The 26,590-nt window shown below is 56.0% G+C and overlaps 4 protein-coding genes across 4 annotated transcripts; 3 read left to right on the top strand and 1 right to left on the bottom strand.

Annotated features, from left to right (window-relative positions):
• Nucleotides 1-142: 142 nt before the first annotated feature.
• Nucleotides 143-4,177, bottom strand: Tssk6 (testis specific serine kinase 6). The gene is made up of 2 exons (XM_032918871.1): nucleotides 2,027-4,177; nucleotides 143-303 (listed from the first exon to the last, which is right to left on the bottom strand). Exon 1 carries the CDS (start codon nucleotides 3,628-3,630, stop codon nucleotides 2,809-2,811), a length of 822 nt encoding a protein of 273 aa, XP_032774762.1. The 5' UTR covers nucleotides 3,631-4,177; the 3' UTR covers nucleotides 143-303; nucleotides 2,027-2,808.
• Nucleotides 4,178-4,282: 105 nt separating this feature from the next.
• Nucleotides 4,283-11,583, top strand: Ndufa13 (NADH:ubiquinone oxidoreductase subunit A13). Its single transcript, XM_032918874.1, has 4 exons — nucleotides 4,283-4,439; nucleotides 10,413-10,491; nucleotides 11,175-11,246; nucleotides 11,333-11,583. The coding sequence occupies exons 1-4, from the start codon at nucleotides 4,346-4,348 to the stop codon at nucleotides 11,520-11,522; spliced, it is 435 nt and encodes a 144-aa protein (XP_032774765.1). The 5' UTR covers nucleotides 4,283-4,345; the 3' UTR covers nucleotides 11,523-11,583.
• Nucleotides 11,584-11,665: 82 nt separating this feature from the next.
• Nucleotides 11,666-17,824, top strand: Yjefn3 (YjeF N-terminal domain containing 3). The gene is made up of 6 exons (XM_032918872.1): nucleotides 11,666-11,844; nucleotides 14,904-15,012; nucleotides 16,107-16,217; nucleotides 16,308-16,421; nucleotides 16,493-16,643; nucleotides 17,589-17,824. Exons 1-6 carry the CDS (start codon nucleotides 11,780-11,782, stop codon nucleotides 17,792-17,794), a joined length of 756 nt encoding a protein of 251 aa, XP_032774763.1. The 5' UTR covers nucleotides 11,666-11,779; the 3' UTR covers nucleotides 17,795-17,824.
• Nucleotides 17,825-18,246: 422 nt separating this feature from the next.
• On the top strand, nucleotides 18,247-25,173 carry Cilp2 (cartilage intermediate layer protein 2). Its single transcript, XM_032919295.1, has 8 exons — nucleotides 18,247-18,328; nucleotides 18,982-19,080; nucleotides 19,255-19,527; nucleotides 19,956-20,141; nucleotides 20,926-21,252; nucleotides 21,440-21,548; nucleotides 22,074-22,231; nucleotides 22,318-25,173. The coding sequence occupies exons 1-8, from the start codon at nucleotides 18,265-18,267 to the stop codon at nucleotides 24,666-24,668; spliced, it is 3,567 nt and encodes a 1,188-aa protein (XP_032775186.1). The 5' UTR covers nucleotides 18,247-18,264; the 3' UTR covers nucleotides 24,669-25,173.
• The last annotated feature ends 1,417 nt before the right edge of the window (nucleotides 25,174-26,590 follow it).

The following is a 26,590-nucleotide window of genomic DNA, read 5'->3' as shown; positions in this document are numbered from 1 at the left end:
TCTCTCGCCGCACAGGCATGCGTGTGCACACACACACACACACACACACACACACACACACACACACACACACCCTGCACACATGTTAATCCTGCTCTTGAAACAGTGTATTACCGTGTAACTCTGGCTTGCTGGCTCTTCCTCACCTCTGCAAGGCACAGAGCCAGTGGAGGTTTTTCCTGATCCATGATGCATCCACACTGATGCCCAGGACCCAGCATTTCTGAGCATTTCTCCAGGGCTCTGCCCTTGTGAGTCAGGCACTGTCTCAGTGTCCCCAGGTGTCCGCAGGCCAACTGTAAGCTATGGGTTTAAGCACTGTTTTAAGCTGAGAAACAGGAATCGTTAGTTCTGTTCACTATGACCTGATACCTCTAAACTGAACATCATAATGTGCATTGGGGTGGGGGGGGGGGGATAAAGACTGTCAGCTGACACCTAGATCAGCAAAAAAAAAAAAGAAAAAGGAGGGGGTGGGGAGAATCCAGGCACAGTGGTGTTCACTTTTAATCCTAACACTCAGGAGGCAGAAGCAGGTGGGTCTCGGAGTTTGGAGCCAGCCTGGTCTACATAGAGGGTCCCAGGATAGCCAGAGCTATATAGCCTTAAAAACAAAACCAACCAACCGACAACAAAACAAAAGCCCATAGACAGATAAACAAGAAAAATGGGTAGCTGGTCTTGGTGCATGCCTGGAATCTCACTGCCCAAGAGGCAGAGGCAAGAGGATTGCTCCATTTTTCTATTTGGATTACACAGTGAGTAGCCCAGGCTGGCCATGCCTACATAGCAAAACCCTGTCTCAAAAACAAATCTGGGGCTGTGGCTTAGTGGTACAGTCCATGCCTGGAAAGCCCCAGTGAGCGGCTGGGGCTTGCTCGTAGATCATCTCTTTAGTGACAGTAAGATTCTAGATTCCACCCCCAACACTAGAGAGAGGGGAAATGGGAAGTGGGTGGGTGAACTCAACTAGTGTGAAAATAAGAATTCATTCTGAGCAAAGTGTGCTGGAATCTCAAAAGACAATATAGACCCTGAGTCTAAGCCACACTCTTCTCCAAACCCCAAGGATGGTGCCTTTGCCCTGTTTTTCAGGTGCTGAGGACAAATATACAGCCCATATCAATTGGTTCCTTCTGTGTGTGTGTGTGTGTGTGTGTGTGTGTGTGTGTGTGTGTGTGTGTGTGTGTGTGTTGTGGGGGTGTCTCTCTCTAGCCCTGGAGTTTAGACCCTCCCCCTTTTTTTTTTTTTTTTTTTTTTTTTTTTTTTTTTTTTCGGAGCTGGGGACCAACCCAGGGCCTTGCGCTCTCCACTGAGCTAAATCCCCAACCCCGACCCCCCCCCTCTTATAGCCTCAGTTTCCCCATCTGCCAATAAGGCAGTAAGGGCCCAGCATGAGGAAACAGTTTCACATTCGACTTCCAGGGCACCAGAAACCTGTGGAGGAGAGGGGATCTGGGGCTGAGCCCAGTAAGACGCTCGACCAGGCAGCCCCTCAGACTATGTGGGCCTCATACATGTTTTCCAAACAGCCATTGTCACCAAACCCCTGTAAAATCAGAGGCAAGACTCCCATCTGCCTCTTCATTTAGAGTACTATGTTAGCTCCCTCCATTTTCTCATTCCTTTCCTATTCCAGCCTCAGGAACGTCACCAGCATCACTCTGTTGTGTGTCCTTTTAAATGGTTTGGGCCCAGCCCCAAACAGCCTTAGTCTGTCCCTGGATACCACCGCCCACGGGTGTTCCTCAGTTACAACTTAACACCTATCTCCACATCTCGGCTCTTCTTTTACTTGGTATTGCACTTGCTTCCTTGTTGAAGGCAAGGATGGTTGAAGCCTCTTCTCGAAGTCCCAAGATATGCAGAATGGGGCTGCACACCTTGGAAAGTAGAGGCAGGAGAATCCAAGTTCCAAGCCATCCTAGGTTGCATAGTGCGATGTCTGGAGTAGCCACGCCTTGATCTAACATTAAGATACAAAATCACCACCACCACTACCACCACCACCAACAAAGCAGATTACCAGTAGCTGGGTCTGTTATTTCCCTGTAATCTCGTCCTATGGAGAAAAGTACCATCACTCAGAACTCCCAGCTTCAAGAGACCGGAGTACAAACCACAGCTGTCTCTGCACAACTGGACACCTGTGTGGGTACAGTTCCCACAGCTGTAAATGCTGTTCCAGCCAACAGGCAGTCGCGCTGGTCCCAATTCAAGCGTCATCACATCCCGGGGAACGACTATAGAACTTTTAGAAATTTGTCCGGATTGGGGACATGTAGGATCAGGGTTTGAATTTCCCCACTCCCGGAGATTTTTAGGTCTAAAGCTAGAATTTCCACATATGTGCCTTTCTCTAAAGTGCCGAAAGCTCCCCAGCCCCTGCTCAGTGACTAGGTTCTACGGCTAAAGCCATTTGCGAGGAAGAGCGAATTTATTGCAGGTTCCAACCTGGAACTTGGCGTGCACGGCTGATCCGCAGTTTCTCTGCACCGCGGTAACCCACCGCGCAACAGCTCATTCCGCGCAGGCGCAATGCTTCTCTCTCTTCTCTTTGCGCCCCTCCCGGGGCCTTCTCACCAGAAATCGAGGATGCGCATGCGCTCTCCAGCAATCGGGTTGTGTAGGAGGAATCAGAACCCAACAGCCGGCCTCAGCGGGCCGCCGCCGTGGGGGAAGGGGAAGGGACAGGGCGCGTGCGCAGTGGCGCGCGGCGATTTCGCGGGTTTCCCGAAGCTCGCCCTTCGCGCGTGCGCCGCCCTGGCTCTGTGCCTGGTGCGGCGGGAACAGCGAGAACCCCGGCTCCTAGCCGGAGTCCCCGGCCCGCAGCCAGCCATTGCGCGCCACCTGGCCCGCTGAGGGCCGGGCGGACGGGCTGAACTGTAGCAGCTCGGCGATCAAAGACTTGCATCGTTCCGACAGTTCGAGGCCGTCAGGGTAGAGCACGCCGCGCTTCTGGCGCCGGGGTAGACCAGCAATGTCCGAGTCGTCGAAGGGCATACACCCGGTGACCATGACGTAGAGCACAACGCCCAGGCTCCACACGTCGTATTTCTTGGGGTCGTAGGGGATGCCCAGGAGCACCTCAGGTGACGCATACGCGGCCGAGCCGCAGTAGGTAGTGCTTAGGTCTGGGTAGCCGTGCGCCTGACGGCCGAAACCGAAATCCGTGAGCTTGACGCGGCGCTCGTCAGGACTTAGCAGCACGTTTTCGCACTTGAGGTCGCGGTGCACTAGGTGGTGGTCGTGCAGGTAGCGCACAGCGCCTGCGATCTGCGAGAAGAGTTCGCGCGCTTGCGACCCCGGGATGCGCCCGTTACGCTGCACTGCCTGCAACAGGTCGGTGGCTGCTGCCTCCATCACGATGTACAGCTTCCCGTTGCACACTTCGATGAATTCGAAGACGTGTACGATGTGCGGGTGCCGTACTCCCCGCAGGATGGACAGCTCTCGAGGCAGGAACTTGTTGACGAAGTCCGGAGGCGCTCGCCGGCGGTCCACCACTTTGATGGCCACCGTCCCTTTATACTTCTTGGAGGTGGCCACCTTCACCTTGGAGTAGCTGCCCTCACCTATCGTGCGGCCCAGCTTATAGCCAAGTTCGCTCAGGAGTTTGTCGCCCGACATGGTGGCGCCCGGGGCGCGCGGGGAGCAGGAGGCGGCTGCTGTCGGGGGGCGGCCGGACTCCAATCTCGGGCCTAACCCATGGTGCTTGGCACCTGCACCCCCGTGCCCCCATGTGCCCACTCCCAAGGCCCTACAGCCGCGATGACTTTTATTGCCCGGGTAACAATTTCTGCCTTGTGAAGTGACTGCGGGCGTCACTCGGCTTTGGGGTGGGGGCCCTCCCTCCCCCGCCCCGCGGGCTCCCTAAACCCTTCCTAGGCTTTGTGACTCAATCGCCCTGAATGGTCAGTTCCTCATGAGAGGCCACTGGCGAGGGGACTGACCACTAATGTGGAACAGGCTAAGTCCCTCCCTGAAGTGATGGTGCTAAGCTGGGTGGTAACCAGCCTGTTGCCTTGGCCCTTGGAGGTGGGGGTGGAAAGGGGCAATCTGCAAACCTCGAGCCTGACCACCATGGCTCACGAATGAGAGTAGGTGAACTCCAAGGGTTTTAGTGCAAGGAACAGGCGCCCAAGAGAGCTCTAGACGCCAACCACAGTTACACCCGTCTAGGGCCAGAACGAGGAATGACTGACTTCCGGACCGCAAAAGGCTAGCGGAACGCTTCAGAATTGTGGGAGAACCTCCCGAGTGACGGAACTTCCGCCACACTCAAAATGGCGGCCGCGAGTAGCCTCACTTCCGCTGGCCACCGGAAGTCGCGGATCCTGACAGTATGGCGGCGTCGAAGGTGAAGCAGGACATGCCCCCACCAGGGGGCTACGGCCCCATCGACTACAAGCGGAACCTGCCCCGCCGGGGACTGTCGGGTCAGTGTCTAGGTGTCGACCTGTTCGTCGCAGACCAGGCTTCTTTTATGCGGTTAGGCGAGAGAGGAGAGCCTGCGGGCTTCAGAGCTCACGATGTGAGGGGAGGCAGAGTTGGAGTCTTGGTTCTCTAGTGCAGCATCCCAGAAGCCTGACTGTTCACGTCCCCTGTTTTCTTTCCTTCTTTTTTTTTTTTTTTTTTTTTTTTTTTTTCGGAGTGTTGATTTGAACCCAGGGCCTTTCCCTCTAGCCTAGCGCTTTTATCCCGCTTCGTAAATCCCCCCCCAAAAAAGCTTTTTTTTTTTTTTTTTTTTACGTCCCCTGTTTTCTAATTGGCTTCCACGGGCTGGGAAACTAAGCCTGCGAGAAGCGCTAACCCGGAATTAGGCGTTTTTGTTTGTTTTAGGCTGGTCTCAAACTCTGTAGCAGAGGATGACCTAGAACTCCTGATCTCTTGCCTTCACTTTCGAAAGCTACGCTGATAGGTATGCACCGTTATACTTTAAAAAAAAAATTTTTTTTTTTTTTTTTTAGATTTTGCAGATAGGGGCTTACTATATAGCCCAGGCTGGCCTCAAACTCGTGGCAATCCCGCATCTGCCAATGGATTGCTGGGATGACAGACAGACCCACCCGAGGCAGGATGTGTGTTGATTATAACGTAGCATAGAAGCCAGGCTAGTCTTAAATTCTAGCCTCCCTAGGACTGGTTCCTTTTCTGCCTTTTTCTACAGACTTTTATGGAGCCCAGGCCAGCCTTCATCCCAGCTCTCTGCCTTCATAGTGCCAGGACGACAGGCATGTGCCCACCATACTAGGCTGTGTTTTTAAGTTTTCTTAAAGTATTTTAAGTAACATTTACAATTTTATTATCGACTTCAATAGGGAAAGAATATGAAGAGAGTTAAGGTCCCCACTCTCAATGCTCAGAGTTACAGAAATACAGTAGTTAGAGACTGGGGCCCAATTAGTAGAGTGCCTGCCTAGCATTTCAAAGCCCTAGGTCAAACCCCCAGCCTTGCATAAACAGGACTTGGTGGTGCACACCCATCATCTCAGCATTTTGGATGCTGAAACAGTGGGGATCGATGGTTTAGGATCATCCTGGGCTATGTGGATCAACCTGAACTATATGATGCCATCTCACCCTAGGAAAAAATGGACTCAGTAACTGAGAGATGGCTCAGTAGTTAAGGGCACTTGATGCTCTTCCAAAGGACCTGAGTGCGTTAACTCTACCTTCTACGAATTTAGATTTTTGGAATTTATTCATCAGACTTTACTGTGCATATCATGCAAACTGCCTCAACTAAGAAAACAAGACTTCAGGTCCTATGTGACAGCTCACCTTAGATCCCAGACATGAGAAGCAAGGATGGGTTCACTGAGTTCAAGGCTAGCCTAGGTAGGCCATGTGAAGAGTGCTTCTGTATTCTAGAGAGAGGAACCTCTGGGGGAAAGGCAACCCAGCCCCTGGGCTCGATAGTTCAGGGTTGGGGACTGGGTGTGCCAAGTACACACTGAGGGATGCTGGGGGAACCTGGAGGCCAAGTCAGTCGGCTTTGATATGTAAAATATGAACCTCTGTCCCTTGTCCCAGAGCCTCACCTGTTCTGGCTGTGAGGCATAGCCTGGGTCTGCTTGTCTCTCCCCTGTCTTTCTTCATTTTTATTACATTTTGTGTGTGAATGAGAGCAGGTGTGCAGTGCCTTTTTGCACATAAAGGGTTGAGGACAACTTGAGGAATGTGCTTCCGTCCACCGCATGGGACTTAGGGATTGAATTCAGGTTCTCAGGTTAGCAGCAAGCCCTTTTACCCATCGTGCCAGCCTCTGTCTTCGTTCTTCCTTCAACATTTAAGTCCTGATGTTTCTGAGTGCTTACATCTGGTCATGTACACTGCATGCATGCCCAGTACCTGTGCAAACCACAGGAGGTCATCAGATCCCCTGGAACTGAAGTCATGCGAGCCATGTAGGTGCTGCAGACTGAACTTAGCACCCTCTGCAAGAGCAAGTGCTCCCTCTCCTGCAGAGGGCCCCAGCTACTCTGGAACTCTGGATTAAAGGCGAGTGCCACCACTGCCTGGCTTTTTTTTTTTTTTTTTTTTTTTTTTTCCTTCCTTTCTGTTTTTTAGTATTTATTACTAAATATCTGTGGGGAGTATGGAAATGTAGAGGTCAGAGGACAGCTTTGCAAAGTCAGTTTTCTTTTATCTTTCTGTGGGTTCTATTCTGCAGCACAAGTGTTTACCAGCTGAGCCATCTTGCCAGTCTTCTTTCTGTCTTTTCTTTTTTTTTTTTTTTTTTTTTTTTTTTTTTTTTTTTTTTTTGAAGCTGGGGACCGGACAGGGCCCAGGCCTAGGCAAGCGCTCTACCACTGAGCTAAATCCCCAACCCCTTTCTGTCTTTTCTGAAGTGTTAGACACCCAGGCCTGACCCTCTCAGGCCTGCACTTAGACTAAGCTGGTGGCCCCAAGTCAGGGTGGCTTACTTATTTATTTGTTTATTGGTTTCTGTGAGATAGGGTCTCTCTGTGTAGTCCTGGCTGTCCTGGAACTCATTCTGTAGGACCAGGCTGGGCACCAGCCTCAGAGCTCCACCTGCCCTTGCCTCCTGCTTGCTGGGATCTAAGGTGTGCCCGGCATCATTTGTTTTTAAATGTTTGTGTTCCCACATTTATTTAGAGACAAGCTTCATTGTAGCTCTTGAATTCTCTGTGTAAATGAGGATGACCCAGAGCTTCTGATCCCTCTGCTTCTGCCTCGTGAATGCTGGATGACATTTAGTGTGTCACTAAGCCTGGTTTCTGCGCTGCTGGCTATGGATCCCAGGGTTCATGCCTGTTAGGAAGCCGGCTACAGCTTCAGCCATGTGCCTGGCCCTTCCTTTTGTTCTGAAGTCACAGTGTTCCTTCTCCCTCCTCTCCAGTTCTTGACACTGCTCCCCTGGGCGTTGGTGCCCTGCACCTTTTTTGTTTGTTTTGTTGTTTTGAGACACTCAGGTGTTTTTGTTTATTTTGAAATTTTTATTTATTTAGAGACAAGGTCTCACTATATAGCTGTGGCTGGCCTGAAACTCCATGTAGACCAGGCGGGCCTCGGACTCACAGAGATGTACCTGTCTCTGTCTCCCAAGTGCTGGGATTGAAGACGTGCACCACCATACCTGGGTAAGAGTGAAGTGTCTGTATGCACGTGAATGCAGGTGCTCACGGAGGCCAGAAGAACTCGTCAGGTTCCCTGGAGTTGGGGTTGTGGATGCAGACCACCACAGTCCCGGCTGGCCATGGCGGATAGGATACTACCCACTGCAGACCCGGCTGGCTGTGTGGATGTAGGCATTGCAGTGTTTCTTCAGTCGCACTCCAGCCTGGTGCACAAACTAGCCAGTGGGACTCATTGTGTCAGCATCCCTGCCTGTGGCTCTGCTTCTGGTTCTGGTTGCCGGGAACTGCTATAGCCTGGGGAAGCCAGGAGGAGCCTCCCTGTGTGCAGACCCCAGACTGGCTTCAGACTGGTGTGTCTTGTGCACCTCCCTTCCTCTGTAGCTGGACATGGCTTCCATTCACAGCTTCACCACCCCACGCAGACCTTTCGTTGTTGTTATTTTGGGGTTTTGAAACCATCTCACTGTGTAGCTCTGGCTGGGCAGGAACTTATCTTGTAGCCCAGGTAGGCCTTGAACTCACAGATTCCCCTGCCTCTGCCTCCTGAGTGCTGGCGTTAAAGGTGTTGAGCCACTGCACGGGGCAGCTTATGTGATTTTCATTATGGGTGACTTGAGTCTGTATCTTGGATCCTGTGTCATCCCTGCAAATATTGTCATTCCCTATGACCTGTTGAGCTAATGGTGTCATTTACAACAGGACTGGTCCTCTTATTTAAGGAATTTGGGCTTGTGTTCTCCTAGATACATTTATATATCTATCGTGTGAGTTGGGTCAGGGCTGTGATGTGCACATCTCCTCTGTTTGAACCAGAGCATGTATCCATGGCTGGGCTGGAACGTGAAGTACACTAGGGAAGCCTCAAACTGTGGTTCTCATGCCTCCCTCCTGAGCACTTGGATTATAGGAGCGCTGGTCTAGACCTTTATGCAGGTGAACTCCTGATGGTTCACCTGCCTTTGCCTCTCAAGCCTTCCTGTATTACTCCCAGCCTACTGTTTTCTTTCTTTTCTCTTTTTTTTTTTTTTTTTTGAAACAGGTCCCATGGAGAGCCTAAGGTGGCCTCAAACTAAGGATGACCTTGAACTATTGATAAGGGAGGGACAGGAGGTCAGCTTGTGAGGCAGGCGAGCACTCCACCAGCGGAGCCAGCTCCAGGAGACCAGGGGCTCTGTGCATCTCATGCTGCCAGTGGTCTTGGGCTAAGAAGACTTCTGTTCCCCATTAAATTATTGAGACTCTTTGTACAAAGGCAATTGGCCGTAAAATGTGAGGGTTTATTTGTGGATTGTGAACGCCTGGTTCTGTCCTCCTAGCAAACATGACTGTCCCCGTGCCAGCATGTCTTTCTGCATACACAGCTGTTTGGCTGTTTGAGGTTGTTGCATTCGAATCCTAAAACTTTGCTCTTGAAGGCAGCCAACACCTCCCTGTCTTCCACGTGAGTTTAATGACCTGCCTGTGGGTTTCTATAAGGGGAAAAGGTCCTGGTTCCGATGGTGATTGTGTTGGGTCTGCACACAGTGTGGGGGAACACTGCATCCATTCACAAACTTACCGATTCAGCAAAGAATGACACAAGGTGACAGTAGGGGGCCGAAGTGAAGGATGTGACTTCTACCCCTACACACCCCAGCCCTCCAACCTCCATGGCGCCTCCTGAAATGCAGCCCACCCCAGCGATCTCTGTAGCCACCCAGGTACAGAAAAGGGCTGGGCATTGGCATGTGACTCTTGTCCCAGGCTTCTCACTCTAGATACAGCCAGGACAACACTTGGGTGCCCACGTGTAAGGACCAGAGCTCCCCACCAGGGCCTGTTCTTCTGTTCAACCCATAGTCTAGGGCTGAGTCTCTTAGCTGTTGAAAATGAGGGTGCAGTGCTGCCTCTGTACCACGGTCAACTGGCCAGAGAACACCTGGGGCTTCCCCAGAGAGCTTGTACCTCTCAGCCTGGAACACAGCCCTAAGGTTTGAACTGGCTTGGAGAGAAATGTTTAGCTCCTAGCCTAGCCTAGGATCCGGGCAGCCCTTAGAGGCTTGCTGAGATCCAGGGACAGTCAGGCTGCACCCCAGAGCCTGACCTACCCCCCTGTGGCCCAGCCTCCATACCATCTGTAGTCACTGGTAGGTGACCCCTGGGGCTTGTCCTGCCAGTCAGGATTGGCACTGCCCCTGCTGGTCTTCAGTAATTATTTATGGTGGCCCCTGTCTCCCCTGGAAGCAGGGCAGGTGGTCTACCCCGCTGAACCTGCAATGCCTACACCACTCCTGGAGTCAGGAGCAGGCTGTGTGGCACCCCAGGGCACTTCCAGCCTCTTCCTTATAGAGCAATGGTTTGTTTTGTTTTGTTTTGTTTTGTTTTGTTTTGTTTTTCCTTCGGAGCTGGGGAATGAACCCAGGGCCTTGCACTTGCTAGGCAAGGGCTCTACCACTGAGCTAAATCCCCAACCCCCTAATGCAACCCTTTTGTTACAGTTCCTCATGTGTGACTCCCTCCCCAGTATAAAACTATCCTGTTGCTACTTCATAATTAATTCTGCTACTGTTATGAATTGTAATGCAAATGTCTAATACGGAGCCCTAGACTCTGGGGCTCTCCTGTGTTCTTCAGAAAGTGTGGCAGCCCAGACTGCCCTGACTAGCAGCAGAAGACAGACTGTTCTGGGGAAGTGGCTAAGGACAGTCTACCTGTGGAGGGTGTAGAAAGCAGAGCCAGCAGATAATTCACTGGGTACAACTGCCCAGTGTTACTGAATGGGGTCCTGGAAGTCACCATCCTGAGAGGGGGTTCTTGTTTCTCTTACAGGATACAGCATGTTTGCTTTGGGCATCGGGGCCTTGATCTTTGGCTACTGGAGAATAATGAGGTGGAACCGGGAGCGTAGGTAGGCTGCTCACCACTGGGTCTCTGTGAGGATGAGGATGTCCTTGGCTGTACAGGGAGAAATGTGTATCCAGTCCCTACTTCCCAGCTGAAGCAAAGAGCGGTGACCAGGTCCTCAGCTGTTGGACTTGGGCTTCATAGCTGCTCCGTGGGTGGTAACCAGCAGAGGCAGGCTTGGCTTGGTACGTGGAGGCAGGTACAAGAGAACCCAAGACCTTGAGGGTCATAGATGAAAAGTGTCACTGGAAAGAATCCTCTTCCTAGGCCGTATCACTGGGTTCTGTTTCCTCAGCCCCTGAAGTTGAGAGGTTCCCGACTCCCTGTGGGGATAATAGGAACTGTGGAAGAAGGCCAGCAGGCCTAGCACCCTGCTATTTTGAGAACAAAGGGAATTGGTTTTGTAAGGCCCAGAGCCTGGTGCTTCTCCCCTCCATCCAAAGCATCAAGCAGGGCTATATTTAGGATTTTAAAAAAATGTTTATTTGAAAGGGAAGTGTGAAGCCAACAGTTTTGTGGCTGCTGTAGCCTGTGCCAGCTGTGCCCTAGCTTGCCCTCCTGTCCCAACTCAGGTGGCCCATGATGACCCCTCCCTCCCCTTCCCCACCAGTACCCTGTGGCCCAGTGTTGTCTGTGTCCCACACTCCCCAGCAGTCACGTCTGACACACTGGGTATTGGTTTTCCAGGCGCCTGCTGATCGAGGACTTGGAGGCCAGGATCGCCCTCATGCCACTCCTCCAGGCAGAGAAGGACCGCAGGTAGGCTGGGGTGGGAGGCCAGTGGCGCCGTCTGGCTGGGAAGGGGCAGATGTTGCCTTGAGCTCAGCCATGCCCTGTGACCACAGGACCCTGCAGATTCTTCGGGAGAACCTGGAGGAGGAGGCCATCATCATGAAAGATGTGCCCAACTGGAAGGTGGGGGAGTCTATGTTCCATACCACACGATGGGTGCCACCCCTCATCGGCGAGCTTTATGGGTTACGCACCAAGGAGGAGATGGAGAACGCCAACTTCGGCTTCACCGGGTACACTTAGGGCCTGAGCCAACGTGCATAATAAAGAATAGTCAAATAAACTGTTGACTCTTGCGACTCTATAGTGACTCTATTGCAGATCCCTATACTCTGGGCCTGGTGCCCAGTCATCACAGAGTTAAGTCACCCCCTGTGCTTTGGCCAATGGCTGTATGCAGCGCCTCCTAGTGGCTCCTGATTAGCAGGCACCTAGTCACAGGGCTCCGCCCCCGAGGCCACCCATAAAAGACAGAGCAGAGGCAGCTTTCCTGTGCGACCATGAGCAGCAGTGTGCACAACGACACGGGCCCTGTCCAGTTGCCGGAGGAGAGGCGCTTTCTCAGGTCAGCAGGTAACGGGGTCGGGGCCAGGGTCGCAGGCCGGAGGCAGGTGATCCTGGAGCCTAGGGTCTGCTGGGAGCTTGCAGGTGCATCCCAGGCCAGTTGCCAGGGAAACTGCATCCAGGCAAGCCAGCCCTCGTAGTTACCCATCAGGTTCTCACTGTCAGATATGGTGTGGGGCTTGGAGTCACAGAGGCTTTGACTATTGATTGCCACTGGGAGCCACAGGAGGCTCGGGATGGGGGTTATGATGCGCTGCCAAAGCCCCTGGCACATTTTTGGGTGTAGAATGTATGCATGACGCCAGGTGAACATGTGGTGGGGAGGGCATCCAGGTTCCTTGACTTTCTAGAAGTAATTTGGGATTGTCAGGCTCAGTTCCCTTTAGCACTGAACCTGAAGAGAGATCTAAGCCTGGCTGCTCCAGTCCTATGAGCTGGAGTTGAGGGGAACCCCAATACCAATCCCCAAGTGGCAGATAGGCTGCCCCGCTTCTCCCTCCAGCTCTTGTCCACTCTGCACCAGGGTCAGCGATGCCCCTTGGTTGTGTTCTCCAGGATTGCTCACTGTCCCTGCTGTCATAGTTTCAGTGGAGACAGGGAAGAGGTCAGCACCCCTACCCTGCAGAAGCAGCCCCCATGGCTGTCAGACCAAAGTGGGACTGAGCCTCTCCACAGCCATGCCTGTGAGTGGAGGTCCGAGGTCCCCATCAGGTCTGCCTTCCTCTAATCTCCTCCACCTTATTTTTTAAGAGTCTCTCACTAAACCTAGACTACTGATTGTCTATACTGACTGGCCAGCACGTCCACAGATGTTCCTGGTTGTCCCTTAACAGTGCTTGGGTCGTGGGCACACTTACTGTACCCAGCTGTTTATCCACCTCCAACCGACCCCTGCAGGTTCTAGGAATTAAACTGATCGCAAAGCCAGCAGTTTGCTGACTCTTTTTTTTTTTTTTTTGGTTTTTTTTTCGGAGCTGGGGACCGAACCCAGGGCCCTAGGCAAGCGCTCTACCACTGAGCTAAATCCCCAACCCCCAGTTTGCTGCCTCTTAAGGCATGTCTGTGTACTTGTTGTGAAGGTGTCTGTACAGAAAATATGCATTGGGTCCCCTGAAGCAGGAACTGCCCAGTGTTGGTGCTGGGAGCTGAACTCGGGTCCCTTCGAGAGCACTTCTGGGTCTTAGCCACTGAGACACCTCTCAGCCCCCAGCAAGCTTTTGAAACAGTTTCACTAAGCAGGACGAGTGAGAGTCCTGCCTCACGCTCCACATGCTGGGATTCAAGGATGTGCCACTATGTCTGGGCCTTACCCTACACTGAGCACAAGCTGGCTGTGCTGGGCCAGAAGCTGGGCAGGTGGCCCAGTGCCTTCTCCATCTTCTTCCTCTACCACACACACTCCTACCTCGAGGTCTCCTGCCCTGTACCTGTGGTCTCTCTGTAGTCCCGGCTGTCCTGGGACTCGCTCTGTAGACCAACCAGGTTGGCCTTGAACTTAGAGATCTGCCTGCCTCTGCCTCCTGAGCGCTGGGATGAAAGTCATCAGTGCTTTAGTTCAGCTCTGACTGTATCTTGGTGTGCTGTTGAGCCCTTCCTACCCTGTTCCCCACATGTGCTAACTTTGCCACAGCTCTTTCTGCCCCAGATCATTCCGGACTTGCTCCACGTGCTCTCCCTTCCTGCCTTGACCTTCCTCCATGCTTCTCCCATCCTCTAGGATGCTCTGCCTGGCGTCCCAAGCACTAGGATGAAAGTTATGCAGTAGTCCATGTCTCGGCATTGCCTGCTGGGCAGTGTGCACCCTACACCACCAGTCCACACCCGGAAAGGAAGTGAAGAGGGATGTTAGCATCAAGCACACCCTGTCCTACTCCCAGCCCCAGTTCTGTAGTGCAGTGTCCACCGTGCCAGTCTGCCTGCCCTGTCACAGGCAGAGGCTCCCTGTGCTTGGAAGTGCCCGGCACTGCTGTCCCTTCCTTCCTAAAACTTTATCATTTCCCCTGATGCTGTGTGTGGAACCTGGGCCTCATGCATGCTTGACAGGTGTTCTGCCAAGCTAGAGCCAACAATAAATTGCTAATGACTTTTGAACAGAGACTCTAGAATCATGTAATCTGTTCTTGCCTTCAGTTCTGTTAGAGGTAGGCTGGAGACAGTCCTCAGCCAAGTGGTGGTAAAGCCACATAGCCCAGCAGCCCATCTCTCTGGTTTCAGATATCTTAATTTTCCTTGTTTAGATAGGGTCTCATGCTAGGCGAGGTGGCACACACTTTTAATACCCTTTAATCCAGCCCTCGGGAGGCAGAGGTAGGTGGATCTCTGAGTTCAAAGCCAGCCTTGGGAGTTCCAGGATAGAACAGTAAGGGCTATACAGAGAAACAAAACAACCCCTCCCCCCCAAAAAAAAAACCCCAGCCAAACAGAAGTCTCACTATGATGTACCCTCAGTTCACCATTCTGCCTCCCAAGTCCCGGGGTTAAAGGAGTAAGCTACCAAGCCTGGTTCAGATATCTTAAGTTCATTGTCCAGTTGAAGGCCCCCTCCCATTTTCCTGAATGAGCTGCTAAACTTCCCTGAAGTCTTCAAAAACGTTGTCAAGTCACACTCATCAGTCTGCCCCCTCCTATGTGCTGGAGCTTCCTCTCTGGCCCCTGTGTCAGAAATCAAATTCTTTTAAGGTTTGGGGTTATAAATCCGAGAGAGGAAGACAAAGGATTCGATGATATCCTGGGCTATGCAGCAAGATCTTGCGGCATGGGGGCTCCGCGTCTTTCTGATGTCTGAGTCGCTGGGCTCAGTCTCAGTTTTCTGGCAATAAAACCACCAGTGAATGACTCACCACCAGAGGGCTCGCATGCCTCAGGCTGCCGCTGCCATTTCAAACCACGCTTATGGGATGGGAAAACTGGGCAAGAGATGGTGGACCTGGGTCTCAAGGTCACTGGAACCCCCTCCTGGGTAATGACAAAGTGAGGGTCTTCGGCCAGGGCTGGGCAGCCATCCTCGAGTCTCTATTCCCTGTCTGCACTTCTGAGCGTGTTGCCCAACTCTGCCTGCAGCACCTCGGAGGCAGCCGCCCTGGAGCGGGAGCTACTGGACGAGTACCGCTTCGGGCAGCAGCAGCTGGTGGAACTATGTGGGCACGCCAGTGCGGTGGCTGTGACCAAGGTACCAGCCCCCTTTGCTTGGGGTTACTTCAACTCGAATTAGGAAACTGAAGGACGTGGGAGCTCACCGCCAGACCAGACCAGAAAACCCAAACCCAGAGTGTCAGAGACTCAAATTGGGGGGAGGCACCTACAGGGTGGGCTGAAGCTTCCGAGGTGCAGGTCTCCCACAGGTGATCTACCTGCCAGCTATCCCCGCCATATGCACACCTCAAAATGCCCCAATGAGAAAAGAGGTCCTAGGATGGGCAGTGTGGGACCGCAGTGGACTAAATGAGGTCCGAAGCGGGGTTGGGGTGGGGTGGGGGGGACAAACTACATGTATTTGGCTCCGCTAAACCTTCACCCCCAAGATGACAGGAGGTTGTTGTTGACGTCAGAGGCGCTTGCTCTGAGGCCCACTGAGTGGGTCTTGGGATCCTCCACGTAGAAGCCCAAGGAAGGAATACAAGCACCTCCCAGCACCTTTCAAGTTTAAAAATTCAATTTATTGTACACGGCCCCCGGTTTGAGTGTGAGCATGTGGGATGGGTAGGATAGTTTGTGAGCCAGTGTTCTTCCACCATGTGGGTTTCAGGAAAGAAACTACGGTCCCTGCAGAGGCTTGGTAGCAAGTTTTTCCGCTGGCTTGGTTCACAGTTGCTAACTCCACAGTTGGGGGCCTGAGGCAAGTTCAATTGCTGCAAGTTCAAGACCAGCCTGAGTTAGAGTGAGGACCTCTAAAACAACAAAAATTATGCAGAGACTGATCTTTGAAACAGAAAGCAGACAGATAGAAAATACCGAAAGGTAAAGGCAGGGGTTGGGCAGAGACAGATGGCCTAGGCGCCATTCTTGTTGAATTGCGGACATCCCTCCGGAATCACCCCACTTTTCACCTGTTAGAAGGAGCTGGGCGAAGGACGTGGGAATGTGTCCTAAGGGTATGCGGAGTAAACAAACCACACTGGGACTAGGCGCATTATCCGGGTTCCTACTCTGGCTGAGCGAAGTCGGCCTGCCTGCCCCACATGCAGACCACCTTTCTGCCACTGCTACGTCCCTCTGCCCCAGTCCCCCCAAACCCCACCGAGTCGCCCTGCTGTGCTGTCTCAGGTGTTCCCCTTGCCCTCGCTGTCGCGGAAGCAGAGAACGGTGCTTGTCGTGTGCGGCCCGGAGCAGAATGGCGCCGTGGGGCTGGCGTGTGCCCGGCACCTACGGGTGTTCGTGAGTAACAGGGCCGTGATGTGGGGGACAGAAACGGGGCTGGGGTCCTGCTGCCTCCTGCCTCCATCAACGAACCCCTGTTCCCCCCAGGAATACCAGCCCAGCATCTTCTACCCGGCGCGTTCAGCCGACGCGCTGCACCGTGATCTGACCACGCAGTGCGAGAAGATGGACATCCCCTTCCTGTCCTTCCTGCCCGCCGAGGTCAGATGCGCCCACACTGCCCCTGCCCTGACCCGTCCGAGCGTTGCCACTGACACCGTTCCCCTCCCCAGGTGCGGCTCATCGACGACGCGTACGGGCTGGTGGTGGACGCTGTGCTTGGGCCGGGAGTGCGACTGGCCGAGGCAGGCGGGCCCTGCGCGCGCGCGCTGGCCACGCTGAAGCGGCTCTCCATCCCGCTTGTGAGCCTGGACGTCCCCTCAGGCACGCCACCCAGGGGCAGCCTGGTTACCTTAGCCTGTTTTTTCCATCCATCCCAAATTCTCCCCTCTGCACCTCCCCACCCCCACCCCCGGTTTTCCTCGTCCAACTCTATCGACCTCAGTTTCCGCGTCTGGCCTCATCCTGTTTCACACCCGCCCTGGGTATGGGAACAATACAAGTGGCTGCCCCAAGTGACTCGGTGTCCCCTTGGTCCGGGTGCTCAGCTCCATAGGCACCATCCACCGCCAGCCCAGTTGCTGGACAGACGTGAGCTCACTCGGCAGAGGACACGCCTGCCAGGCCAGAGCTGTTAGGGACAAACAGCGCTCAGCCTGCCGTGGGGACTGCGTGGGGGTGTCCCCAGCTAGATGACTCCAGGACCAGCCCAGCCCAAAGCCGAGGCATATCTAGTCTGAGGGATAAGGCAGTAGGTGGTCCCGTGGCTCTGGTTAGTGCCTGAGGCAGGAGAGAAGTTCCAGTTGCTGGTTCGTGGACTGGGTGGAGCCGAAACTCCTGGTGGTTTGGGGAGGGGGTACAGTCCAGACAAATGTAACACGAGGTGGGTCAGAGAGCCAAGATGTCTCAGGTCGGAGGGGGAGGGTAATCAAATCCAGTGGGGATGCGGGGACACAGTTCTGAAGGAGGAGGTCTCAGGTCACAGCGCAGGGTGGGGACTTAGTCTGAGAAGGGAGGCTGAGGTCAGACCGGAGGTGGGTGAGGAAGGTCTGATTTGAGCCAGGCGGCTCCTGACCTGACCGCTGCGGAGACGCAGCTCGCAAGGCAGAGGCTGGGTCTTGGCAGGCTAGCGGTGGAAACGGTGTAGTTGGAGGGTGGAGGCGGTTCTGCGGTCAGCAGGTCTGACCGCTACCCACGTGCGTGGAGGGAGGCAGGGCAGACTTGATCCTGGGCCCGAGGTCCTCTGAGCTCCCCCTCTTCCGCCCCCAGGCTGGGATGCCGAGGCTGGCGGCGACGCGAAGGACACGGTGCAGCCCGATGTGCTAGTGTCCTTTGCGGCGCCCAAGAGCTGCGCTGGCCGCTTCTCCGGACGTCACCACTTTGTAGCCGGCAGGTTCGTGCCTGACGACGTGCGCCGAAAGTTTGGCCTGCACCTGCCAAAATATACTGGCACCGACTGCGTGGCCTCACTGTGACCCGCACCAATAAACATCTCCAACACCTCTCTTTCTGCCTCTTTTGTGCACCAGGCCAGGGGGTGGGCAGGTGGAGAGGGGACTTCCCTCCGGAGCTGCGCTGTGGACTTTCCTAGACTGGAGAACAGACCCTAAGTGGGACTTCCAGGCTGCCGGGGGTGGCCTGCAGTATTTAGGACCGAAGTTAGACAATATAGAGAACGTCCAGCATCCTAGGACGCCCAACAGCTTCAAGTTTAAGACCAGAGGGAGCCCAGAACAGGGCACAGGACCCAGGTGGAGAAGGAGGGGGAACTCGCGGCACCCGGCGGGCTAAGGGCGGAGGCACCGCGGGAGGCATAGAAGAAAGGCGACCCGCGGTATGTACAGGGGCGTGGCTTGCGGCTGCGTCCCGCCCCTTTAGTTCCTTGCAGCTGCCAGGCCCGCCCCAGTCCGATCCCAGAGTTTCGCAGAGCAGCTCGGACCTGGCGATGTCGTCACCTCTGCCCTTGCTCTATCTCTGCATCGCTGCCGCACACCTAGCGGGAGCGCGAGGTGAGATACCCCGAGGTGGACAGCCGCGCACAGAAAGGCGGGCGGGGGTGGGGGTGAACGACACCTCATGAGCGTCCCAGAGAGCGGGTGCAAGAGAGATCTTCCATCCTTCCAGGAAGGTCCACCCGGCCAAGGCTTTGAACCGTAAATCTTCAGGTTTCTAAATCTGCCAGGGGGTTGTAGCTGTCCCACCACGGGGTTGGTGACAGTCCCAGTTCTCAGAAGTCTGGGGCTCCAGGAAGAAGGGGTTTGTCTGAACCTGTCTACCTTCCTAGTTCATCTTGGAAGGCCAGAGAAACCAAGGATTTATCTGTTGGCACCCTGCACACATCCTACCTACAAAGACCCGGTAGAATAGATGGCAGGAGGGACTTCCAGGAAGAGACCGTGTTTGATGAACATTTGAGCCTAGAAGGGTAGAGTGGGATTCAGAGTCACCTAACCTGTGGAGGGAAACAGGGCTTCACGGTCCGCCCTGGTACTGGGAAGGCTTCCTGGAGCGGGTGCTGCTGCAGTCCCCAGGGCTAGAGCTGGCCTCTCAAGTCCCCAGTTGTCTACCCCATGAAATGTGGTAGTCAATGTTCCCTCTGTTGCACCAAAAGGGGGGGGGGCTCTCAGTGGTCCCTATCTTGTGCCTCCTCTACCTCCCACAGATGCCACTCCCACCGAGGAGCACACTGCAACCGTCAGGGGTCTTCAGGGACGGCCGCCAGACCCCGGCCAGCCCTCGCCGGCCCTGGAGGACTGGGAGGGTGAGTCACTTCAGCAACCCGCCTGTGTGATCTGGGCTTGGTGGGGTCAGCGGGGAGGGTAAGGAGAGTGAGGAGTCCTTGGACGTGACAGCTCCTGGAGGCCCTGACCTCAAGGCTCCAAGCTGGAGGGACTAGCGGGAGGTGGGACCCGGGCTCAGCGTACGATGCCCGCAGAGGCCAGCGAGTGGACGTCGTGGTTCAACGTGGACCACCCGGGAGGAGATGGTGACTTCGAGAGCCTGGCAGCCATTCGCTTCTACTATGGTCCCGCGCGCGTGTGCCCGAGGCCGCTGGCGCTGGAGGCGCGCACCACGGACTGGGCGCTACCCGCTGCAATAGGCGAGAGGGTGCACGCCAACCCAGAGCGCGGATTCTGGTGTCTTAATCGCGAGCAGCCGCGAGGCCGCCGCTGCTCCAACTACCACGTGCGCTTCCGCTGCCCACTGGGTAAGGGCAGGGCCCATAGCCTCGGGCGGGCAGGCACAGTGCGACCCTGAGGAGCAAGGCCCAATGATGGCAGGGCATGGGCGTGCATGGCGTGGTAGTGTGGGCGTGGCTTAGAGGAGAAACGCCGGTCAGCAAGCGAACTTTGAGGTTGCTAAGAGCTGGACCCGGGTTATAGTAGGTAGTGCATTGACATGCCAGGTTCCCATCGCCCATCCTGAACAGCTCGGTGTTAGGGGATGCCTTAAGCCTCATTCTATTGAAGTCCGATGGGGAACAGCAGGGCTAATCAGGAGCGCACCTGGCAAGGAGCCGCCGCCCGGAGGGTGAGCTCTGTGCAGAACTGCTGTCTGCCGCTGCAGTCAGGGAGGGTGTATGTTAGAGCAACCGAACCCACAAAGTTCAGAAAGCCCGCTGCCCAAGGTGGGCAGATCCACCTTATCTCCCTCCTTGCTCTGCAGAGGCGGCGTGGGGCGCTTGGGGCGCTTGGGGCCTCTGTTCCAAGAGTTGCGGGCCAGGCCGTCGCCTGCGCCGTCGCAGCTGTCAAAGCTCATCTGGGGACACATGTCCTGGGAGCCCCCAGGAGGCACAGAAGTGCGTGAGATCCCGTTGCCCAGGTAGGAGGAACGGGGCCAGAGGAGGGGATGACCAGGGGTGAGGCCCACATAAAAAGGGGTCCAGAGGGCTGGACCAGTTGAAGTGGAAGCCGTGCATACACTAAGGAGACTATATAGAAGGGTCGGTGGATGCTGGGCAGGCACAGGAAAACCTGAGGGGTTATTTCCCCTGGTGTACACAGAAAGATATCCATCCCTCTGTGTAAACAGAAGCCAGTTGCACACTCTGGGTGCACGCATGCAGCCATCAGTCTCTGCCTGTCCTGCTCACCCACGCAGACACGATGTCCAACCCCTCCCCAACCCCAGTCCCGGTGCCAGCCAGCCGGCCAGCCAGGAGGGGACTGGAAATTCCACTTGGGCCTGGGTTCCACAAACATGGTCTGCAGACAGCTGCTGTAGGGCCCTCATATAGTGGGGGCACGATGTGGCCAGTGCTGGGGACCCCACCCGGTGCCTCTGCCCTAAAGTTTCCACTGGAACTTTCCACTTTGTGGAGAAGCAGCAGCTTTGGAAGTGAGACAGATGTTGTCCGAGACAGTCCCTCTCCCAGCCCCCACCTAGGTATTCCTGCCGGATGAGTCCTCACCTTCTTTTAAGAATCAGCCTCTTCGGTCCCCTCTTGGAACTTCTCCCCTGCGTCTGTGGACCCACATTCCTCACACTGTTCCAGCTCTGCCCACTTAGCCCTGTCTCCAGACTCACTTAAGCCCAGCCACACTGAAGTTGGTGGGGGAATGGCAGGAGGCAGGGCTATATGTTTGTCGAAAGACTGAGTGCACAGCTCCCCCCAAGAGTTCTCTCTGCCCCTGCTGCTCCCATGTTCCCCTAGGATGTAGCTCTGACACCTGCGGGTGCCCCAACCACATCCTCTTGGGCTCGGTGGTCACCCCATCTGGGCGACCGCTGTCAGGAGCCAGGGTCTCCCTTCGAACTAGACCTGGCACCGTAGCCACCAGTGACACCCATGGAACCTTCCGGGTGCCTGGAGTCTGCGCTGGCAGCAAGGCCAACGTCAGTGCCCGGATGAATGGCTTCTCTGCTGGTACAGCCCAGGCCCATGCCAACACCTCCAACTCTGCTGTGGTCACCATCGTCCTTGAAGAGTTAGGTGAGTGTCCCTGCAGCCAAGAACATGTGACTTACAGAAGGATGTTCCAGGCCAAGGGGGGAAAACAAGTTGTGACTCACTTGTTGACAGCACTGGATAAGGCGGGCTGACCCTGAGAGAATTCGAAGAAGAAGGGGTCCCTGGGGTATAGCAGGGTCATGAGCTTGGCCAACTCTGACCCCCTCAGGGAAGCCGTACCTGGTAAAGCACCCTGAGTCTCGAGTTCGAGAGGCAGGTCAGAATGTGACCTTCTGCTGCAAGGCCTCTGGGACACCCATGCCCAAGAAATATTCCTGGTGAGTGTCCACGTCCACGCAAACTCAGGGAACCCTGCCAGCTTTGGGTTGAATAGGGTGGTACCATGTGGTACTTCAAAGCCTTCTAAAACAAGGTGTGATGATGAACACATGATCCCAGCACTGAGCTGAGGCATGAGGACTGCTGTGAGCTTGTAGTAGTGCAGGTTACATAGAGTGTGTGTGTGTGTGTGTGTGTGTGTGTGTGTGTGTGTGTGTGTGTGTGTGTGTAACCATGTTGCCAAAAGAAGAAAAAGCAGAGCAGGCCTGGTGGGGCCCTGCCTGTAGAGGCTGGAGGATCAGGAGTTCAAAATCACCCTTTGCTACTCGGCCTAAAGTGCAGGAGACCTTGTCTCAATAAAACGAGACCCCCTAGGGGTGAATGCTGGCCTCTGTCTTCCCTAAAAAGTGCAGAGGCTCCGATGAGGCTGAGCCCCAGGAAGCCACTCTTCAGCTAGAGACAGATGCAGTCTGGCCACCATTCTTAAGGTCCCCATGATGCTGTGCACTTACTGCTTTCTTCAGGTTCCACAACGGGACCTTACTGGACCGACGCCAGCAGGGGTCTGGGCCACACCTAGAGCTCCAGGGGCTTCGTGAGGAGCAGGCAGGGGAGTACCACTGCAAGGCCTGGAACGAGGCGGGCACCGTGCGATCCCGCGCTGCCCACCTCACGGTGCTCGGTGAGTGTGGTCCAGTCCCGCCCCACCCGAGCCCAAGCCTCCCACCTCAGCCTCCCTCCCATGACCTGGTTGTGTGGAATCCCCAGCTCCCGGCCAGCCAGCCTGTGACCCCCGACCTCAGGAACACCTGATCAAACTTCCGGATGACTGCGGCCAGCCGGGTGGCGGCCCCACGTACCTAGACGTGGGACTGTGCGCAGACACGCGCTGCCCCGGCCCCGTGGGCTCCGGCCCGCGCTGTGGGGACGCAGGCTCTCGCTGCTGCTCAGTGCTACGCCTGGAGAGCAGAGATATCCGCTGCTCTGGCTATGTGCTCCCAGTGAAGGTGGTGGCTGAGTGTGGCTGTCGCAAGTGCCTGCCCCGTCGGGGACTGGTGCGAGGCCGCGTGGTGGCTGCGGACTCTGGGGAGCCCCTGCGTTTCGCCAGGATCCTATTGGGCCGCGCACCCATCGGCTTCACCTCCTACCAGGGCGACTTCACCATCGAGGTGCCGCCGGCCACCGAGCGCCTCGTGGTGACCTTTGTGGACTCGAGTGGTGAGTTCGTGGACAGCATCCGCGTGTTGCCTTTCGACCCTCGCGGCGCTGGTGTGTACCACGAGATCCGCGTGCTGCGCAAGGCGGCCGCAGTGCTGCTGGACGCGGAGCAGGGCGGTGAAATCCCGCTGGGCGGCACAGAGGAGGCGCCAGCACTAGGCGAGCTAGTCTTGCCGCCCCGGACCTTCCACCACCCCGACGGCCGTCCCTACTCCGGGCCCGTGGAGGCGCGTGTCACCTTCGTGGACCCTCGTGACCTGGCGTCGGCGGCCGCGGCGTCCAGCGACCTGCGCTACCTGGACAGTTCGGGTGAGCTGGCGCCGCTGCGCACCTATGGCATGTTTGCAGTGGACCTGCACGCACCCGGCTCCACCGAGCAGCTGCACGTGGCGCGCGCGGACGTGCGCATGGACGCCGACCACGTGCGCATGCCCGGACACGCCGAGGCTCTGGCACTCTGGTCGTTGGACCCAGAGACCGGCCTGTGGGAGGAGGAGGGGGCTGAGCAGGGAGGAGGCGGCTTCCGGCGTGAGAAGGAGGCGGCGCGCGTGCGCAGGGAGGAGCGCACGTTCCTCGTGGGCGCGCTCACGGTGCGCGAGCGCCGCTTATTCAACCTAGACGTGCCCGAGCGGCGCCGCTGCTTCGTAAAGGTTCGCGCCTACGGCACAGATCGCTTCGCGCCCTCAGAGCAGGTGCAGGGCGTGGTGGTGACGCTGCTCAATCTGGAACCCGCGCCCGGTTTCACGGCCAACCCACGCGCGTGGGGCCGCTTCGACAGCGCGGTCACAGGGCCCAACGGCGCGTGCGTGCCGGCCTTCTGCGACGCCGAGCGGCCCGACGCCTACACGGCCTTCGTGACCGCGTCTCTGGGAGGCGAGGAGCTGGAGGCCGCGCCGTCGCGGCCACGCGCGACCGCGGCCACCGTGGGCGTGGCAGAGCCCTACCTGGAGCGCCTCGGCTACCAGCGCACCGATCACGACGATCCCGCGCTCAAGCGCACCGGCTTCCGCTTGAACCTTGCACGTCCACGCGCGGGCCACGAGTCCGAGGCGCACGGGCCCGTGTATCCGTGGCGCCGCCTGCGCGACTGCGAGGACGCGCCGGTCACCGACAGTCACTTCCGATTCTCGCGCGTAGAGGCAGACAAGTACGAGTACGACGTGGTGCCATTCCACGAGGGAGCGCCCGCCTCGTGGACCGGCGACCTGCTGGCCTGGTGGCCCAACCCGCAGGAGTTCCGAGCGTGCTTCCTGAAGGTGCGGCTGCAGGGCCCCCAGGAGTACATGGTGCGTTCGCACAACGCGGGCGGCACCCACGAAGACACGCGCGGCCACCTCTATGGGCTGCGCGACACTCGCAGCGTGCGCAACCCTGAGCGCCCGGGCGCCTCGGCCGCCTGCGTGGAGTTCAAGTGCGGCGGCATGCTGTTTGACCAGCGCCAAGTGGACAGGACGCTGGTGACTGTGACCCCTCAGGGCAGCTGCCGCCGCGTGGCCGTCAACACCCTCCTGCAGGACTATCTAGCCCGGCACCCGCCGCTCGCCCCCGCGGACGACCCCGCCACCTTCGCCATGCTGGCTCCGCTTGACGCCCTGGGCCACAACTATGGTGTCTACACGGTCACCGACCAGAGCCCACGGCTGGCCAAGGAAATCGCCATCGGCCGCTGCTTCGACGGCTCCTCGGACGGCTTCTCCCGGGAGATGAAGGCGGACGCGGGCACAGCGGTTACCTTCCAGTGCCGAGAGCCGCCCGCCAGACCCAGCCTCTTCCAGAGGCTGCTGGAGAACCCCGCATCGGCCCTTGGCGACATCCGTAGGGAGATGGGCCAAGCCGCCCGCGATTCCCGGGTTACCCAAACCCAGGCTGGGGACACCGGCCCCTTCGGTTCTGGACAGTGACCTGGTCCACGACTTCATTCTGCCTTGCTTTGGACTCGTGTATCTTCGAAAAGCCTCCCCGCTTTGGCTCCCAGGCTTGAGTCCCCTCCCCCACTTGTCCACCAAGAATTTGTTCAAGATGAAAACTAAGGGTGGGAATTTGGGGCAGGCAGCCGTGGCTGTGACCAGAAACAGTGTCCAGTTGTAGGTGAACGTGGTTGTCCACCTAAGGCCTGGGCCTCAGCCGAGGCAGGTTCTGAATGACTCCAATGCCCTGGGTTGCAGCCTTTGTGGGCTCCCCTGCCCCAGCTTTGGTTCTGAGGCCGTATTTATTGAGATAAAGCCCAGGGGGTGGGTTTGAGTTGGGATACAGGTTGGCCCCATGGAATGTGAGGAAAGGGTGTTTTGGGGTTGCCATGCAGGAGGAGCTAGGGCTCCAGGGGGACGGATCCATGGTGCTTGGGAATGCCCTCAGGACTTGGGGGCAGGTGCTATCGGGCTCAATTAAAAATGCTACAATTCCCAACCTCTTGTGTCAGTTGTAAAGGATGAAGGCTGGGTGGGGCTGAGCCACACAGGACTGAGTCTGGGTGTGATCCCAGCAGCCTGAGACAGGAGGACATGCTTATGTCGGAGCCAGCCTGGACTACAAAGCCAGCTGTTTCTGAAAACCAAAGGGATTCCTGCTGGCTGCAAAGGATGTGACACGCGCGCGCGCGTGCGTGCGTGCGTGTGTGTGTGTGTATGGTGTGTGTGTGTATGGTGTGTGTGTGTATGGTGTGTGTGTGTGTGTATGGTGTGTGTGTGTGTGTGGTGTGTGTGTGTGTGTGTATGTGTGTGTGTGTATGTGTGTGTGTATGGTGTGTGTGTGGTGTGTGGTGTGTGTGTGTGTGTGTGTGTATGTGTGTGTGTGTGTATGTGTGTGTGTGTGTGTGTGTGTGGTGTGTGTGTATGGTGTGTGTGTGTGTGTGGTGTGTGTGTGTATGTGTGTGTGTGTGTGGTGTGTGTGTGTGTGTATGGTTGTGTGTGTTATTGTGGTGTGTGTGTGTGTGTGGTGTGTGTGTATGGTGTGTGTGTGTGTGTGTGTGGTTGTTATTGTGTGTGTATGGTGTGTTGTTATTGGTTGTGTGTATGTGTGTGTGTATGGTGTGTGTGTGTGTGTGTGTATGTTGTGAGTGAATTGTGTGTGTGTGTGTGTATGTTGTGAGTGAATTGTGTGTGTGTGTGGTGTGTGTGTGTATGGTGTGAGTGTATGTATGTGTGTGTGTGTATGGTGTGTGTGTGTGTGTGTGTGTGTATGGTGTGTGTGTATGGTGTATGGTGTGTGTGGTGTGTGTGTGGTATGTGTGTATGGTGTGTGTATGGTATGTGTGTGTGTGCGTGCATGGTGTGTGTATGTGTGTGTATGTGTATGGTGTGTGTGTATGGTATGGGTATGTGTGTATGGTGTGTGTGTGTGTGTGTGTAGAGTTGTCTCTGACTAGACAGCACAGTAGCCCCACAGATGCTGGGGGCCTCATGGCTACTGGGCTTGGCTAGTGGTTCAGAATTATAGGGAAGGAGGGGCCCTGTGGGGAAAGTTCCTGGGTGCTGTCCTGAGCACCGCATGCTGAGACCCAGCCATACCTTGGCCAACCACGTGGGTGCAGGCACCACTGGGGACCTCCTCCTCAGAATGATGGGAATCAGGGCATGGCAGACCTCCTCCTAACTCCAGTGGTCAGGCGGGCAGACACTTCACAGCACTGGTGTGCTTCTGATCACACCCGCGTTCTCCAGAGAAACTGCTAAGAGTTGTGAGTCCCTGCAGGAGTGGGGCTCCCCAGTGGCCCCTCATGCCCCTGATCTGCTAGCCTGGAGACATGGGTGGGTCCCTGGGAGGAGGGCCTTTTTGGTTCGAGACCTCTGACTCACTGTAGTCGAGGATGACTCTGAATTCCCCA

The sequence above is a fragment of the Rattus rattus genome, chromosome 13 (assembly GCF_011064425.1).
Source record: "Rattus rattus isolate New Zealand chromosome 13, Rrattus_CSIRO_v1, whole genome shotgun sequence".
In the NCBI taxonomy this organism is placed as follows: domain Eukaryota; kingdom Metazoa; phylum Chordata; class Mammalia; order Rodentia; family Muridae; genus Rattus; species Rattus rattus.
Note: the sequence above shows the minus strand (reverse complement) of the source record. Positions and strands in the feature narration are given on the sequence as shown.

Excerpts from the sequence above, each read along its gene's own strand:
- Tssk6 (XM_032918871.1), bottom strand. The coding sequence starts at position 3,630 with ATGTCGGGCGACAAACTCCTGAGCGAACTTGGCTATAAGCTGGGCCGC.
- Ndufa13 (XM_032918874.1), top strand. The coding sequence starts at position 4,346 with ATGGCGGCGTCGAAGGTGAAGCAGGACATGCCCCCACCAGGGGGCTAC. Across the intron at positions 10,492-11,174 it reads AGGTGGAACCGGGAGCGTAG|GCGCCTGCTGATCGAGGACT; the intron begins GTAGGCTGCTCA and ends TTGGTTTTCCAG. Across the intron at positions 11,247-11,332 it reads CAGGCAGAGAAGGACCGCAG|GACCCTGCAGATTCTTCGGG; the intron begins GTAGGCTGGGGT and ends CTGTGACCACAG.
- Cilp2 (XM_032919295.1), top strand. The coding sequence starts at position 18,265 with ATGTCGTCACCTCTGCCCTTGCTCTATCTCTGCATCGCTGCCGCACAC. Across the intron at positions 19,528-19,955 it reads GCGCTTCCGCTGCCCACTGG|ATCCACCTTATCTCCCTCCT; the intron begins GTAAGGGCAGGG and ends CAAGGTGGGCAG. Across the intron at positions 21,253-21,439 it reads CATCGTCCTTGAAGAGTTAG|GGAAGCCGTACCTGGTAAAG; the intron begins GTGAGTGTCCCT and ends TGACCCCCTCAG.
- Yjefn3 (XM_032918872.1), top strand. The coding sequence starts at position 11,780 with ATGAGCAGCAGTGTGCACAACGACACGGGCCCTGTCCAGTTGCCGGAG. Across the intron at positions 15,013-16,106 it reads GTGCGGTGGCTGTGACCAAG|GTGTTCCCCTTGCCCTCGCT; the intron begins GTACCAGCCCCC and ends GTGCTGTCTCAG. Across the intron at positions 16,644-17,588 it reads GAGCCTGGACGTCCCCTCAG|GCTGGGATGCCGAGGCTGGC; the intron begins GCACGCCACCCA and ends TTCCGCCCCCAG.